Genomic DNA, 17,524 nt, shown 5'->3' on the forward strand with positions numbered 1-17,524 from the left:
ATTAAATAAAATGATTTTTTTAAGTAAAAAAAGAGCAGTTTTTGCCACAGTATGGTAGACAACTGAAAGTTTATGCAGCTTAATGGTGAATAATCCAAACGACCTCATAAATCTAACATACACACACCCCAGGCTGGTTGGGGGCGAGTTTCGTTAGTATCTTTCTAATTGATGTTTGCATCTTTGCAGTGTTTTTCCCCCCGTCCGTTAGTCAGTGGACCAATGGACGACCAGAACCAGGTGATCAGGAAGAGGCCCATAGTAATGATGTGCGATCAAAGCAGGTTTTTACTTAAAGCGTCTGTAAAGAATACATTTTTTCTCTAAGCGACACATGGTTTACACAATAGTTTTTTATTTTTCGTTAGCCCTTATGGTTGTGTTTACGAGGGCTAATAGCATTAGCTGTTTTGGAAGCTGTAATTAACGTTTGGAGGACATGCTGAATTTTTTTAAAATTGTCAACTGACTGTTGTGATGCGCGTTATTTCTATCCATTCAGCGTAGCAATGTAGCAACGACAATGCCTTGTCTCATGTACTGTACATTTGAATATCCACACACCTTCATGAAAAGGGGGCTGCGTGTTTCGATTGTTTTTGGGCTTTCTGTGGATGCGGCTGTCATCGTTACAGTGTGCTGCACCCGAATCCCTGGAATAATGGTTTTATAGAGATGTTTTGGATACTTCAAAGGGGATTCACTAAATTATTAGTTTGTGAACTATGTTGTTCTTTTTACAACAATGGCTGGTTATTTTTAATGGGTGCAGTGTAGCCCAACACATGGACCCCGTGTGCGGGTTTCTAACTCCATCCGTTAACAGAACCAACTGTACAAGCGATGCTGATGGGTTTATGAAACCAGATCAACGCTTTCACAGCCACCTCCACCTATGTGTGTTCCAAATGACGCGAGTTATTTTCGGTCTGGTCCACGCTGCTGACGGCACACGTGGTTGGCGATGTGCTCTGCATGTACGCTGTTAAATACTGGGGCGGTATGTGGTCAAGTATTCATGAGATGTTGAAAGGGGAGGTTCTTCAGACCATCTTGGACAGTATTCTCGTGGGGATCAGTCATTAGTGGAGAAAGAGACGGAGAGGCAGCTGCCAGATCACTGCAGCGGAGAATTGGTGGGATGCGCTGCCAATGTGCTTTGAATACTTCATGTGTTGACCGCGAACACTAATGAGCACACTGTGAGACCTCTTTTCCTGGCGGTGCTCGCCCTGGACCGATTTCTGTTTCAGTGAAACTTTTGGTCACACTGTGACTTGTCTTGTTGCTCTAGGCTTTATTTTTTGTTGCAGAGTCAATAATGAATGGTTATTGTCTCCTTCCTAAAGCTTTTCTGCTAAAACAGCAAATCCATGAGGCTGAATCATTGTGAATAACCATCTTTAGTGTTGTTTGAAATTCGAGCCATGTTATAGTGCAAAGTTGTGGTTAAACTCACACATCTTTCTGCTGGTTGCTCTAGCATCCAATATGAGCTCAAGTGTTCATAGTTGTGCATCCATTTAAAACCAGGCAAAGTTTGTCCATTAATTTAAAGAAAAAGTGGAAGCAAGGATGGAACTTCATTATTTTCCAGTGTTGACTGAAGGTCAGGCGATTCAGTTTTTTCCTCTTTGTATATCAAGAATGTTTGTACAGATATTAGAAGGAGAAAAGGTGTTTTTATCGAGCGGTTGTTCAGTGGAATTGAATAAATAATCAACAAAAACTCCACCATATATAAGGTCAGTTTAGGCCTTGGAATTCAGCAACTCACTAAATAATAAAAATAGATGCAAGGAAAGAAAATGAGTCATCTTCGTCGATAGCTATACGTTCACATCTGGAATGCACTGTTCCAATCCCAATCCTATATGTCGCTCCGGAGTTTAAGTCGCACTAGCCAAAAAATGCATAATAACGAAGAAAAATAGATATTAAAAGATAGTCGCACTGGACTATAAGTCGCATTTAGGGGGGAAAATGTATTTGATAAAATCCGAGACCAAGAACATACATTTCATCTTGAAAGGCAATTAGCATCGATTAGCAATGGGGTTACGGTATGCTAACGTAACAAATTCAGCGACATCACCCACAACGAACTGAGTACGTGTCTGCTTTATTAACGTAACATATTACCAGTTATTCAGATAACTATAGCATAAAGAGTATCCGAGCAAGTTTACCAAACAATCAAGTCTAACTCCATAGACGTCTTCTGCGTCGCTGAAGGAACTCGTTCCTCAGGCACACACGCCTAGAGCGCCCTCTTGTGGTTGTCAGTGTGAAAATAACAAACATGTGAAATTCTGTAATGTATTTATTTAAGACGCTCCGGAGTACAAGTCGCACCCCCTGACAAACTATGAAAAAAAGTGTGACTTATAGTCAGGAAAATACGGTAATTGCTTTTTGCATTGTGTTTAAAGATAAGGAGCAACGCGAGGCATTTAGAATGCCGTCCGTCAGTCCTGAATTAACTCTGCCGATCTGGTTAATTGACAGAAGTCATTGGCATTCATGAGACGGCCGCACGCACCAGGAATTATTGACTGTTTTCAAAGGGAAATTGAGGTTTGGAGCTCAGGGCACGACTTCATCCTCAAACCCCCGTTCATAAGATAAAAGATCTGCCCATCAAAGAAATGCTAAAGTGCTATCTCTCTTGACCTTAAGCTAATTTCATTACAGCTTTAAATGCCAACAAACCAGTCAAAGGTAGTGGATTTGGAAATCAAAGATATTCTCGAGACAACATCGCTGATTGAACAGGGCCCGGGGGAAACGCGGGAAATGCTTTTTTAGCATCTTCTGTGATTGACTAAAATACTTTTTGATGCTAATTCCAAGTGTTGTCTCATTAATTCTCTTTCATCGGTGGATTGCTGTTAGAACTAAGAGAGAGACTTCACAGGGATTTGGTTTCTAGCAAGCGGACCGGGAAAGCAACAGGTGTGGAAATAACAGTTTGGAGCATATACTGATAAATGTAGTTCTATAATCCTCCTGCTTTTGTTATTCAGCTGTAAATCCTTGACATAGTAACGTAATACAAACAAGGAAATAAAGCCCAGGCTTATGCAAATGCTTCTTCCTGAGCAGGCACTTGTACTGCAGAATTAGGAATGCACACATCAGATTTCCGGATATGTCGGAATCATTCCGCGTTAATCTTCCTGACTTGAATGTTTCATCGATATAAATACATTTACAAAGTTGGTTTTAATTAATAAATCATCAGAAAGAGTGCATCATGCATAAATCTAAACCCATGTAGTTGTGCAGCAGAGTTTTTTCAGAGCTAAAACATCAAAATTAACAGCAAATCATTGATGGTAAAAGAGAGGGAATTAGCCGATTTTGTGATGAAACCTGTAACATGGTTTTCCTCAAAAAAAAGTTCGGTCTCTCTCTTCTCTCACAAACGAGCATCACATTTAATATTAACGGGTTCATTACGCTGCTCTGCACCCCCCAAATGACCAAATCACAGTTTTCTGCCGTTTCTAGTCAGAGTCACCTCAGAGGTGGAGCGGCGTTACGGCCGAGGGTGTGTTAAGGAAACGCTGTGAAAGGTGCCGCTGTCGTGATACCTGATCCATCTCTGGGTTAATGATATCAATCAGTGTCTCTCCTTGGGGTAAAATGGTGGAACAGGTTTATGATCGTATCATCGGCGGGGTTTAATCATGAGTGATGGACTAGCACAACTCGGCTGCGCGCTTTAGCTTTGGTGTGGCTGTGATTCACATTCTCAACCCTGCAGTTAGACAGGCTGGCCGACTGGACTGACCAGCCCAGACACTTCTCATTTGGAATGAGTTAGCGCTGAGTGACACACTGAGTAGAAAGTGGAGTCGCAGACATATTTGTCTCTAAATTGAGGCCATAAGTAATTTGTGAAGGCCCCGCACACACCCCAAAAACCCCCATCTCCCACCCACAAGTGCAGTAAGCGAAACAAATATGGTTGCAATTAAAACGCAGTCTGTGTTACTACATAAATTCCAACCATGTGTTCGCACTCCCCGCCTCGTATTTTACCCGTCTGCTGCAGCCCGGCCCTGAAGCAGTTGGTGTAAAATATGGGACGGCGAAATTGGACTTCTTGATTTTATATGCTGGAAGCTATTTTCATAGCACTTCATTCGGAAAATGCCCCGTCGCACGTGTGTTTTTGTTAAGGCACACAGGAAAAGTGTGCTGCTGGATGTTGCAGTGATGGAAGACAGCCTTCAGGGATATTAGTTACACTCATGTTTGTGTTTAAGGATGAAAAACGGATTTCTCAGGAAAGCAAGGATAGAGTAGCGAGAAGTGTTTCCTGGTCTGTCAGGAAGGTAAGATATACACTAGCTGAGCCTTTGTTTAATCTGTTGTAGGCAGCTAGCGTTTATGAATGTGTCTCTGCTCCTAAATGAAAGTCTACCAAGTTTTACAGCCGAGGTTGGCCGATCTAATTACAGGACGTGAAGGGCTGCGGTCTGAATCGCCGTTTGGCTTCCTTGGACGCAGCCATACTTGTCTGATTTTGGTCCCCCCAAGATTTTACAGTTAATTCCAGGATGTTCACAGCTTTTTACATCGGAATTTCATATGACTGTCAAAAATGACGCCTGTGGGCCTGATTGTGACGTTGATTTATCGTTGCCTGTTTATCAACCACGAAACATAATGGACGGTTTTTAACGTTGTCAGCCTCAGTCGGCTCTCTTGACTTTCACTGCTGCGCGACGCTTTAGCACATGTTTATTCACGTGCAGGGTTACATCTGCTTCATAGCCGGCGTGATTTATGAGTCACATTTCACTGTTTGGATGGAGGACCTGAATGAGGGATGCCGAAGTTCCTTTTGGGGAGCCTGTTTCCTTTTCCCAATTGTTTGATTTATTCCATTTATTTTTGAAACGACTTTATCGTTCAACTTTATTGATGGCGTCAACCTTTAGGGTCTTTTCCATTTGATTAAGCCTTGCGCTAAACTCGTCCTGCTCAGCAACACTTTGTGATCTGATTATAAGAATCCCTTTGCACCTTTACAGCATTAAGAAGTGATTTTCTGTTACCCCTACAGTAATTAGACAAAGCCTGTTGGTTTAGACCATCATTATCTATTTCTCTTTGGAGGTCAGTGTGACTTTGTGGTTTTTTTTCATTCACAAAAAGAATTACATATTAACACCGGGTCAGTCTGCTTGATGAGATGGTTTTAATAGTACAGAATTCTTCGGGTTGCTGAGAGATGGCGGATAAGACAAATGGCGGCAGGCCGCTTTAATTAGTAAAAGCCAAGTGGTTCCTCGATTCCTCCTTGTCCCACCGCTGAGACAAAGCAGGAGTACTTTCACCTCTGCTGAATGTTGCTCACATCCAGAAGGTGTCTTTAAGTGCTGTGCAACTAAAATAAACCCCGAATGAAATGTTTGTGAAGCAGATTACCTGGGTTGACACAGCTCAATGCTCTTTTTGTTGGTTTCCTTCTCTAATTGCAGCCATGTTTCCTCTGAGTCGTCTGCACAGGCAGCCGGTCTCTGGTCGCCATGGTATCGATTGAGGACATGCCAAGCAGCTTGAGCATTGTCTGAAAGAGCCCTGCTGTGCTACTTTTGCTAATTTGACAGATGGCTAATGGAGTGTAACATGTCCAGGTTAGAAAAAGGTCATTTGTGTAGACGTAGTATTGGATCATTTCGCTTCAGCCAGAGAATAATTTATGACATCCTTTTTAGCTGTCACATCATGTCAAACAGGCAGTAAATACATGAGCTGTGACATTGTTGCATGATATTTATGTTACTCAGTGAAGTTAACCAGGATGGGCTCGATTGAGGCTACTTAATGCTAGTGACCGACTACTAGAACATCTGTCTGCTTAAGTAAAATAAGACTAGTTGAATGGTTGAAAGCTTCGCCAAATGTAAAGTCCAGTGTAGAGATTATTCAGTCACCGAAAAGAGCCACAAAGAGAATCTCACACTGAACCAAGCAGCATTTTGACAAAACAATGGTCCAGCCCCTGGCAACAGCTGAAGCCTGTGTGGAGCTAAAGTGAATGTCAACCGAATTTTGACTTGACTGAGTATAAAAAACACAATTGGAGAGAAAATGTAGCGCGTCTGGTTTACAGTCACTTAAGAAAAGTGCATAAATTCAAAGGAATTTTCATATAGCTTGTTAAAAGTTAACAAAAAAGGAAATGCATCAGTGTTATTGGGATGCATTTTTTCATAGGCACCAACCCCTCACTTCGCTGAAGAGTTATTGCTTCCTTTTACAGAAATGTGGTTACAGACAAGACATTATCTCAGTCCTGATTATTCCTTTTAAAGATATATATATCCTCTGAAAGTCAAAATTTGATTCAAGGCCTCACAATATGGTAACAGTGATTCATCATATTTGCAGCCCCCCCCCCCCCGAAGACCTTCAAAAAGTTTGGTTTGCAGAGCAGGAACTGAGACTACTACCCCAGCGTGTGTAGCCGTTGGAAGATGTCAGGTTCCCGAAACCCATCTCTCAACGTACCATAAATGTATGGCTTAAAGAGGAGCTGACCTTTATTTATGAACCCTCCCCCGATGCTGTGATTAACGCACGACATTAATGATAGAACTGATATTATGAAAATGCTGCCTTCAAAAGGTTCCATTTGTCACCTTCAGTGGGTAAGTGAGGGACGTGTAATGGGGTTGTCAGTCAACAGCTGTGGTTGTTCAGGGGCTCGGGAACGCCACGCGCCTCCCTAAAGCCTTTCAATATGGCTGGATTCATGTGTGTGCTGGTGTTATATACAGGGTAAAGGCAGGACCTTGAAGCCCTCGCACGGAGAAACGTGAGGAAATGGCCACCGCAAACCTGCCAAATGTGAAATGTTGTTTGTCTAACTGAAACTGAAAAGGAGTCGGCGTCCTACACAATGGCCGGAACTAACAGGATGTTGTTTTTAATTTCAGTTTTTACGCACCATTAAGTCCAGCTATGATGCGTTCAGGAACATTTTTTTTTCACAGCGTAGCATAATAAATACAATTAAAGTTAGAGGCTGGAATAAAACTTTGTGATTTAAAGGTATTTGGTAATTTTTCACAACACGCAGCAGCACGCAGATCTACTGACGCATGCACCAGCATGAAGCCTGATTAACAGAACAGCACTGTTGTTAAAACACTTACAAATATAAATATAATATTGAGTTAAAAATACCTCTCCTGTCGCCAAATCAAACATTCCGCAGACATCTGTCAAACCACAGGTATTGTTTTTAGATCGAATGCTTCTGAGTAACCCGACACGTCGGACTTTATTCACAGAAACCTTGTCGCCACTTAACGCGTGCAGCCGTGACTGTAACGGGGGGTTAATTCCAGAAGCCGATGACATTAAAGCAGGTCAAATTGTTTTCTCTCGGTGACTAATCGTGTCGCTTTCAACGGGATTATGAGAGAAGTTAATTGCCATCATAACTTCAGGCGGGATTCTGATGTCGAGCAGTAATGGTGCGTTCGTGGCGTTGTGGTTCCATGTATGTCTGAGGAGGAGGCGGCAAAATAAGTGTTTCATTTCTTGTCCGGCTACACTTGGTGCGGATAACAAAGGAGTCAAACAGGTCGACTGGCATTGTGATTACACGACATGATTTTTTTATAGGGTGTGAATTCATGAGCGCTGGTTCAAAGAACCTATTCTGAACTTGTGGCTTGTTGCGGTAGGTGGATAAACACATCAGCCTTCGCTAGCTCTGGCATCGGGATCCCTGGGTGCAGCTCTCGCCCCCGGTGCCAGATGCCAGCACCTGCACCCTGGTTGTTTTAGCCACATGTGTGGACAATAGCAGGAAGTCGCAGTGTGTCGTCCAACTGTGTCGGCTATAAAGACAGGAAGAAAACAAGACCTTTAGGGTTTATTTCTTATAAATGAGCTGATGAAAACAATGAATCAGAATACAGGAACTCAGTGATGATGATGAGGATGATGATATTTGTTACTGGGGGGCTTCACAGAGAAACCTTTGAAGTTCCAGAAACAGCCATGTGTTGGTCAGCTGTCTGTCTCTCTCTCTGTGCATCTGTTTCCCTCCAGGTTGATGAGAATTTTCGGACACAGTGGGTGACTGACGCCAACCTTTTTAGGCAGCGTTATTGCTCTTCTCCACCTCCTCCTCAGTATTAGACGCCAGCTTTACTCTTTTTTAAAGGGACGTCTGCATCCTTGAAATGGTAATCGGGCATTTCCTAGGCGGGTCTTTCTTGCTGGGGCCCAATTATTGCAGCTACAACCTGATAAATGTCTGAAGGTCATGCGCTAATCACATGTCTGACAAAGTGAACCAGCCCAGTCAATTTAGCACTTTCTGTAAAGACTAGAATTCCATTGTTTACTCATTAGCATTGTTAATATGAAGTGAAACGCAGGGCACAAAGTAATTAGCTACTTAACTAATTAAAAACAAAGGACTAACTATACAAACATCTGCAGATGTTCGTCGCTAATTGCTTAAATTATGTACCGTTATAATGTGCTGTGGTATTTTTGATTTGCGGAGAGACGGTTTCAAAGTCGCCGGCAGCGCCTGCGACGCGTGCAGGCTGCAGAGGGGTTTGCTTCGCTGTGCCTGCGCAGATATTCTTGTTCTCCCATAAATAACAGCCCGGACCACTGGGTGAGAATCTCTGTGTGACAAGCTTCGCTCGCCGCTCTGTAATGAGCTGGGTTCAGCTCGCCGTCTCCACGTTGTACGGGGGAGATGATTTTCAATTAAAGGCTCTGCAGATTCAGTGGAAGCTGAGTAATCGGCCTGTGTTAGATTGCACCCGGAGGCCTGTGTTGGAGCTGTGGGCATGGCAGCAAGTGCCAAGAAGAATTACCGCTATTGGGATCTTGATTCTGGCACGTTAATGCAGCAGCTCCTCCTTTAACCTCACATATTCTGCTCTAAACTACATAATCTGCTTTTCTTTATGCTCCTTTTCGGTTGTTTTTCTGTATCTGTTTAATAAGGGATTGTTTATCCTTTCCTGGCCATAAAAAAGTCAGTATTTCCTTCTGACGTCCTGGAAAAGCTCCATCTATTGTGATACAGTAATAACTCATGGTATTTCCTGCTTGTTTCCAGGCACAAGGAAGAAACGGTTGTTGTACTAGGGCGAGAGAGATGAAGAGAAGCTCCCGAGGCTCTCCACAGTCGCATCTCAGCTGCCTTTATATTAATTCTAGGTTAATTACAATGGCATTATCACCACTTTCCAACTGTAGATAAAGCTAAAAGGTTGTAATTGGTTTAAAAGGAAAATGGCTGGATTTCCACTAAGCACTGGATTTAGAGCCATCACGTATTCATTCATGTGAAAACCATAACCTCTTATTAAACACTATTACAGAGGGACTTGAAACAAATTATGGCGCGTTCCTAACCTTGCGCCTATGAAGATCTGTCTGCTACAAACATGCTCATTGTGTCCCGCCATTGTGCATGCTGTAATAATCTTGTTGCGTAACCCTCGCAGATCAGGGCACTTTGTATTTTAATAGCAGACTCTGTGTTTAAAACTACGTTATAAAGGGCGAAGGCATTATCTCCCCATAAGAGAAGCTTTTACACAGACATTATTGAAATGATCTGGGGGATAATGACCACAGTATTGGAACTGTAAACACTATTAACAGTTGGAAACATTCTTTTCTACGTTTAGTCAGGCATTGTTAATATTGTGGGTGTTTTGTGATGCATTGAATGACCTAAACCAGCCCATGTTCTGACATAAATACTTTACTTCTGTTTGAACATGAAAGATGGGAAGCCATTTTACTAAACCGATGTTTATTTGATCGTAAGGTCAGATTAGCTACAAGTAGCGGTAGTAGCGGATACAGATCAAGAACAATACACACTTCAGTGTGACCATTTAACTATTATAAATTCAGAGGCAACTACGAAGGACACAAACTAAACAGCAGCATTTGAAGGGGTGGAAAAAAGCAGGAAATGAAATAGGAAAATGTATTGTGCGAAAAAATATCATCTGAGCTGCTGCTATAGCTCAGGGACTCCACAAATAGCAAAACAATAAAAGCATTTGGAGACACTTTGAGTTGGCCTAATGGGCTGTTCCAGCAAAGTTTTACTGGAACGTGTATAAAAAGAGTTGGAGGAAGGCAAGCTGAAGCAACATAATCCACTGACTCACACAAGATGGTATTGAAGAACTGTGTTTTTCCAAGAGCAACTTTGTGTTAGACTAGCAGGGCTACACAAAGCGATCGGCGTCAAACAGAAGCGTCTTACCCTGACACGCCTCTACGGGTTTGTTCTGTCGCACAGCGGTTACGTCACCGTCGCTCCCTCGTCTCGACACCACACCGTTTTTGGATCATTTAGCTTTGTAGCGCGCACAAATAACCATTTTTGGATCGGTGCTACTTTTATGCAGCTTCGACCGCCACTGAGTCAGAGATTAGCGAAAATCAAATCCATCGCAATATGGAAATCCTGTGGCAGATATTGGTCAGACCCACCGGGATTATGAGTAATAGTCATCAGCACACAAATCTAGAATTCCTGGCTCTTCCCCAGCGAAGCCCATAAACAGTCTGAGCAAGTGGGAACAATCTTTTGCCAGGCTCATATAAGAAATACGTTTAGCTTTGCTCCTTGGTGTTCAACAGGCACTGAGTGTATCACTTCAGAACAGAACAAGACATTGAGTTGAGTCTGTAAATTCCATAAATGTATGATCCCACGCAACGAAAATTCCCATCCAGCGGGGCCATTAAGGTGCACGAGTTGCAAAGTGATGAGTGGAACTTCTTCAGAAAGTGTTGCACTATAATGGTGCACGTGTACCAGCTGACGGTGCGTTTGTGTATCATCTTGAGTACCCGCGGCGTGATTTATGCAGAGCGCGGCAGGAGAGATATGATGACATTGCCAACCTGGGGGTAATGTTTTTACCTTTGTCCCCAAAAGCTTCTGCAGCATCTCCAAAGAATAGCTGTCAGCTCCTCCACGGAGCCCATTTAGCCAGCTCATTCCAACACCAGCAGGTCTTTTCAGAGAAAATCCAACTACCATCTCAGGCGGTTCGTTTTAATCTCATGCAGATTGCTACACCAGGTTGGTGTAAGAGGTGGGCTTGTTTCACATTCTAACTGTCCTTGAAAGCATCACGGCCTCTAACGTTTCATCCAAAAACACTTCAGACCTAAACGTTGGATAGATCAAAGCCCCCATATAAATTCAATGTAATGTAAATGTAAATTTGCACGTGTCAGGAGGACTTTTTCCATGTTACTCCAATCCACTGGCCAGCGACTTCCTATCCAGATCTAATATTTGTTCTCTTTGGAAATTACCCCACTGTTATTGCAGGGCGCTGATGCTTGAACGCTCAACTATCTGATGAAGCAATGATTTGTATCAGTCACCATCTGTACTGACAGACCTGAACATGTGTGCTTGTGAGGGCATGTGCACACATAGGCGTGTTTTTGCTGACTAGTCTACTTTGTCTTGGAGAGCAATTGTGCTGTTGGAGTTTAATAATCGTCCTCCATTGAATTTCTAGGAGCTCACAGTCTGTTGTGGGGTCACTGAACGCATCCTGACTCCAGTCAAGCACCACATTAAACTCATTCTACTCAGTCACGCTTCCCTGTTATTCTCACGCATTGCAATTCTTTAATGTCAAACAGGACCCCCCCCCCACATACAAAGAAAGTTCTGTCCTGTTATTCTTATTTTACTGCAACATTTCTACCTACTGTCATTGCTGCCTTGCGGGAGCCTCTTAAAAATGCAGCGTGATTCCCAGCTGTGTCCTGGCAGCGGAGCAACTCCCTGCGACGCGGCATCTCAATCTCTGCAGACATCATTAGGTAGAAAGGTCACGAGCTCTAAGATAACAGTCGCTGCCACACAAAGTAATTGCACAACAGAATCAGGAAAGAGTGCGGAGAGCAGATGGGCACTGCTTCCAATGGAAGGACTTAAAACATGGTTCAGTCCGGGACAGTGGGCATAAGAAAGTATAGGTCTCATATAGGGACATTCAGAGAGAAAGAAATGTCTTTGTTGGACACAGGAAACTATTAGGAGATTCTTCTCCCCCCATCCTGACAGCAGAGGCTTTTCCCCAGGGCTCCCTGTTTCATAACCAGGAAGTGGAGGAAGGATTCTGGGTAAATTGAGGCATTCCACGGTTGACTAATGAGAACTGTCTTTACACTGCACATCGAATTTAACAATACGGTCGCCATGTGTGTATTGCAACTGTGTCCTAAAATAATTACAGGTTTTTAATCGTTACGTCTGATCTTGGTGTGGATTTGTAGTGGCCTCTGGTCTGTTGTTGGCTGTTTCTGTTTTTCTTCTCAGAACCATCTTGTGTCGGATCATTTTATCTGCAGGTCTTTCTTCCAGCCTTTGAGGCACTTCTGTTCTCTTCCTTCCCCTTGTTTTTCAACCCGACTCCTTCATCAGCATACTGTATTCACATCAGTGTAATGATATGTTCCACCCTGCATGCATTAGCTAAAGTTGTCAGCGCATCCAGAGTGTAGAATTATAATCAGGCCAACGATCAGATGAGGCTGTTTGTAATTGTGAAGGAGACTAGATGTGGAGGTGTGCTAGCTAAGCGGATCGGCCTGTAATATAATGATTTCCTACTAATTTCCTCTGATGATAATGTTCTCTCTATTTGTTCAGCCTTTATATACAATGATATGATAATGAGCCCCTTTGCAAATGATTTTACTAATTATTGAATTCACAAGAAATAATACATATAATCCTTAGCGAACCATGCTTGGGGCGAGCATTTGGTCCAGTTCTTCTCCTTCCTCCCCGCCACCAATGCTGCAGCCAGAGTACTCTTGGTTCAGTCCTTCTGGTTTCTGTGCTAAACTGCGCTGCCTTTGCCTCATGTCAGCCTTGCGTTTAATTGCTGACGCTTATTTACGCTAGCATCTTCCCGGGGTGCCGTTCATTTTCATCTTGCCGACTGCACCGTTGCCCCCCCCTCCCTCTCCTCAGAGGTGCCGTTTTCTCGACGCGAACGATACTTTTGCTGGCGGCAAAGGCAGGATTTGTTTTCATTTCCTGATGAAATATTACGTCTCTGTGGCCGGACTTTCCTCGCAGCACCTGCTGCTTGGGCCTCCAGCTGAATCAGCTGCACTTGTGGCCCAGATCCATGCAAACACACTGATGCAGCATCTGATGGCTTTACAGGCTTTTCCAGTTACTCTTAATGGTCTTTTAATTGCACCTATCCTGCTGCACGGTCACGCCGGGGTCTCTCATGGCTGCACATAGATGAATCCCGCCCCACTTTTGATTGTTTTATTGCTTTCTGCCTGTTGTTCTCCTTTGTATCCTCGCTTTGTAGCACAGAATTAAGTTCCTGGGGTCTTTTGTTGCATTGTCAGTGCAGGGCCTGTGTTCTGGTGGATTCTCTGGGCTCACTGGATTCTTCAGTGTCAACACAAAATACATTGTGCTCCTGATGGTATGCGCATGTGCTATGATAACAAATCCAAAAAAAAAAAAAAGTTTAAAGGGGATAGAAACAATGACGATGCGCAGAGGTCCCCATATGTGGAGCTCTGGAGTGCTTTTTCCTCTTTAAATGATTTTCATATTTTGGAATTACTCAGCAAATATTGGGCAACCGTGTAGCGAAAAGCCATTGATGTCATTGTTTTTCTACATGTCTGATTTCATTTATCATCTGACGAACATGTGAACGTGGCAGATGATTTGGATAAATATGACTCCACCTTTTCCATCGTGTGACCAGCAGTAACAGGGGCCAGTAAGGTTGTAATGTGCCACTCGGGCGGGCGATTGTTGGAGAAAATGGGCGATTCCCTCGATGCACTCTTGAACAGGCCGGCAGCGATGGCCTTTTTTAATGAAGCTATTATTCACCTCTAAAAACATCTGAAGTGGTCCGGCATGCATTCCAGCTGCAGGGGACACACACATGCACACGGAGACTTGTCATTTATGCCTGCAGGTGTCCTAACAACACCGCCACCTGCCATGCCGCACCATTTGTTTCTTTGTTCGCTAGCAGATAGGAACGATAGTAAACATCCAGATTTAAATGAGCTGCTAATAGCCTTAGGGTGGAGTGATTTGTCTTGGATAGAATCACGTTTGCATGTTAACTTCCCAGGCGTCAGATTTGCACACAGTAATTCACGCTGCGTCCCGTATATGGCTCCTCCGTTAACCTCCTCATGACACCAGCATCACTGGTCCTCAGCAAAAGAGGTAAAAATAACTTGTGAGTGCGGCATAAACGATTAAATTTGTGCCGTATAAATCAGAACATTTCAAATGATGTGTGGGTTTGCCCCCCCCCCTTCCCCATATTCATAAAAAAATGTAAAAACAGACAAGAGACAGGCAGAAAACCTGGCTTTTGGATCTTTTCATCACATGCTAAAAGAGATTATGTTTTAGTATCGACTACACCAGGCCTGGCCAACCCGCGGCTCCCGAGCCGCATGCAGCTCTTTGCCTGGTTTCATGCGGCTCTAACGTTCATATCGAAGTTTGGGTTTGTGTTTTTTTAATGTGCGTGTTCGCTTCGCACGGGTTCAATACGGTACTTTTGCCAAAAGCGCATGCGCGTTAGATGAGATAGCGCAAAGTTTCTCAGTAGGGAGAAAATCTTTTGAGTAAACAATTAGTGTCAAGTTCGCCTTCAAAATGGCAGGAAAAAAATGCACGAAAGCTTCGTGACCCGGTTCTGTGATCTACAACTGAAAAGTCCACAGATCGTATTCCTTGTTGCCCCATTTAATGTGGAGACGCACTGTTGGAAAGCCCCGCTAGTCACAGATGAGGCTGCAGCTGAGTTGGAGATGATCGATCTTTGTGAGGAGCACCAACTGAAACCTGCTTTAAGGGAAGGGGCCATTGGGTTCTGGAAAAGTGTGCCAATGGAAAAATAGCCCAAATGACTGGCCAAAATGACTGGCCCGTGGTCTGTAGAAGTCAAATTCTGTCATTATCATGTTGGTGTGTGACATTTACAATAAATCTGGCGAAGCAGAGGTCTGTGTGTGAGGAAGGGATGAGGTGATGTTCATGTGTGCCCACGTGTATGATGTGGCTCTGAGGCTCTGACTGCTTGGCCACCCCTGGACACCTGCACTGTTTCCTTTATTTTGTTTGAGCAAGCCTAAGAAAAGTCAGATCTCTTGTGCCTGTACTGCAATTGTGAGGAAGTCACTCAAACATTTCAAGCCTTCTTCTTTATTTGTGGTCTCCTTTCGTTGGGTGGGAGAGATATTGATATTCCAGCTTAAGTCGTATCAGGGAAAACACCATTGCTGCGTGGTTGGTCACCACGTGGATGTATCGCGTCGCTACGCTGGCACACAATTCACGCCACAAGGGAGACAAAAGCTTTATTGCCTTTTCCTCCTGCTTTAATCTCGCCTCCTTTTATACGGCCTCCTCTCCATTCTTTCCTAGCAATCTATAACTACGATGCCCGAGGAGAGGAGGAACTGTCGCTGCAGATTGGAGACACCGTGCACATACTGGAGAAATATGAAGGTGAGCTCGGGCCTCGCCGAACGAAGCGGCGTTCTTTGCCTCGTCACGTTTGGGTTCAGTCACATGTCAGCCGCAGCCATTCAGGCACGGAGGCATCTTGTAGCTAACAGACTCTCTTCTCTATTAGACTGGTTCCGAGGACATAGGCTGAGGAGGAAATCCAAAAAGGTAAGACATATTAATAACCACAATAATAATAATAATAAATGGCCTTTGGGGCTTCAAAGAGGGCTGTGTCACTGCTGCTCAGGGCTACATTCATGTTGAACTGATCATGCGCAGTATGGATGTATTGTGGTCATGTCAAACATCTCTTTCTCTTGCAGGGCATATTTCCTGCCTGCTACATACACCTGAAAGAGGCCGCAGTGGAAGGCAGCGGGTTTGTACTTCATGTCTACAGCGAAAGGCCTCCTTCCACTCTCATTTCGTCATTTCTTTTCTCCCGCATTCATCGGATTGTTGTCATTCTTGGGCCCTTTTTGGTTTATTTGTGTTTTCAGCTGTTTCAAGTTCAGCACAATGCTGAAGTATTTTGTTAATTATTTAATTTCACTTGTACTGCACACAAATCAGAACTCCCAAAGACAGGGATTTATTACTTAGCAAGCGATGTGTAACATTTCAAAAAATCCCAAAACTATTGAATTACTGGCTAAGATCGAGATGTGATTATGATTTAAGTCAATCAGGATGTTTAATGACATTAAATGCTGCATCTAATAGCACGCCCAGGACAATTCTTTTTCTTTTTGGCGTGTAGGCAAAAGGAAACTGTCATTCCAACAGAGCTGCCTCTGGTTCAGGAGGTAACCACCACGCTGAGGGAGTGGGCTGCAATCTGGAGGGACCTGTATGTGGTGAGAAACCCTGCTGCCCCAGCTGCACTCATGCACTTAACACTTAGTAGTGTTAAGTGTTCTTTTTCACTTTTTCATCCCTACATGCTACAGCTTTTTTAAGGCCTTGTGGAGTCTGAAGCTGAATCCGCATCGGTCGGCCTCTCGGCTGCCGTTATCGGCAGCAGTGGCCACTCTCAATTTCCCGCCGCGTGGAAGCCGTGCGCTTTCATTCATCCTCTCTTGTTGACAGGGGGACAAGCGTGAGATGTTTAACTCTGTCCGCGACATGATGTATGACCTCATCGAATGGCGCTCTCAGATCCTGTCCGGCACACTCCCACAGGACGAGCTCACCGAGCTTAAGCAAAGAGTCACCTCCAAGATGGACTACGGCAACAAGTGAGGGTCCTGTTTTTCGAGGGGCCGGCTCCATCCTTCCTTTCCTACAGCTTATATCCCTTTATCTTCAAACCTATCTGGAAAAATGACTCTAGTTGGAATAGGTCAGCGCTGTCAGTCAATAGAACACGACAGGTCATCCTTTAGCTCCGGCATAAACCAGCGGGATTTTAGGCTCCAACACACTACACTCCACTTCATCCTGAAGTGTCAGCTCCTGCCGCGTCTGCAGCGGGAGCCCAGGAATAGTCAGAAAATGAAAATGGCGAAGCTCCATTTTGCTCCTATGATGAAATTTTGAGGCCGTGTTCAGGTAAAGGAATGGCTTTTACCTCTGCAAACGCAGAGCGATGAGGCGATGAAATGCATTTTTTCAAAGCCTTTATCGGTTCTTATTTCCTTCCTACGGGAAAGAATTGAACAGTTGTGAAGGAAAGAAAGATGGAAACCGGGAGCAAAAAAGCTTTCTTGTCTTTTTGAAGACAATGCAGACATAGCTGCAGGTTTGCAGTTTGTATGCAATGTCTTGAATTTATTTCACTACTCCACTTATGAATCTTGCTAGGTACCTGGATCTGGACCTGGTGGTCAGAGACAAAGATGGAAACATTCTGGATCCGGAGCTTACGAGCACCATCAGTCTGTTCCGAGCGCACGAGGCAGCCTCGAAACAAATTGAAGATCGGATTCAGGAGGAGAAGGTAAAGAC

At 43.8% G+C, this 17,524-nt stretch overlaps 1 protein-coding gene across 3 annotated transcripts in view; it reads left to right on the forward strand.

The window, feature by feature from the left end:
- dock1 (dedicator of cytokinesis 1) overlaps window positions 1-17,524 on the forward strand; it is a 121,157-nt gene that overhangs the window by 1,011 nt on the left and 102,622 nt on the right. For all 3 annotated transcript variants that reach the window (XM_057031243.1, XM_057031228.1, XM_057031237.1), the window contains exons 2-7: window positions 15,491-15,574; window positions 15,702-15,742; window positions 15,901-15,956; window positions 16,338-16,434; window positions 16,667-16,815; window positions 17,381-17,516. In XM_057031243.1, coding sequence (XP_056887223.1) covers window positions 15,491-15,574; window positions 15,702-15,742; window positions 15,901-15,956; window positions 16,338-16,434; window positions 16,667-16,815; window positions 17,381-17,516 — 563 coding nt within the window. The remainder of the gene's footprint in view (window positions 1-15,490; window positions 15,575-15,701; window positions 15,743-15,900; window positions 15,957-16,337; window positions 16,435-16,666; window positions 16,816-17,380; window positions 17,517-17,524) is intronic.

Source organism: Takifugu flavidus, chromosome 1 (assembly GCF_003711565.1).
Source record: "Takifugu flavidus isolate HTHZ2018 chromosome 1, ASM371156v2, whole genome shotgun sequence".
Classification (NCBI taxonomy): domain Eukaryota; kingdom Metazoa; phylum Chordata; class Actinopteri; order Tetraodontiformes; family Tetraodontidae; genus Takifugu; species Takifugu flavidus.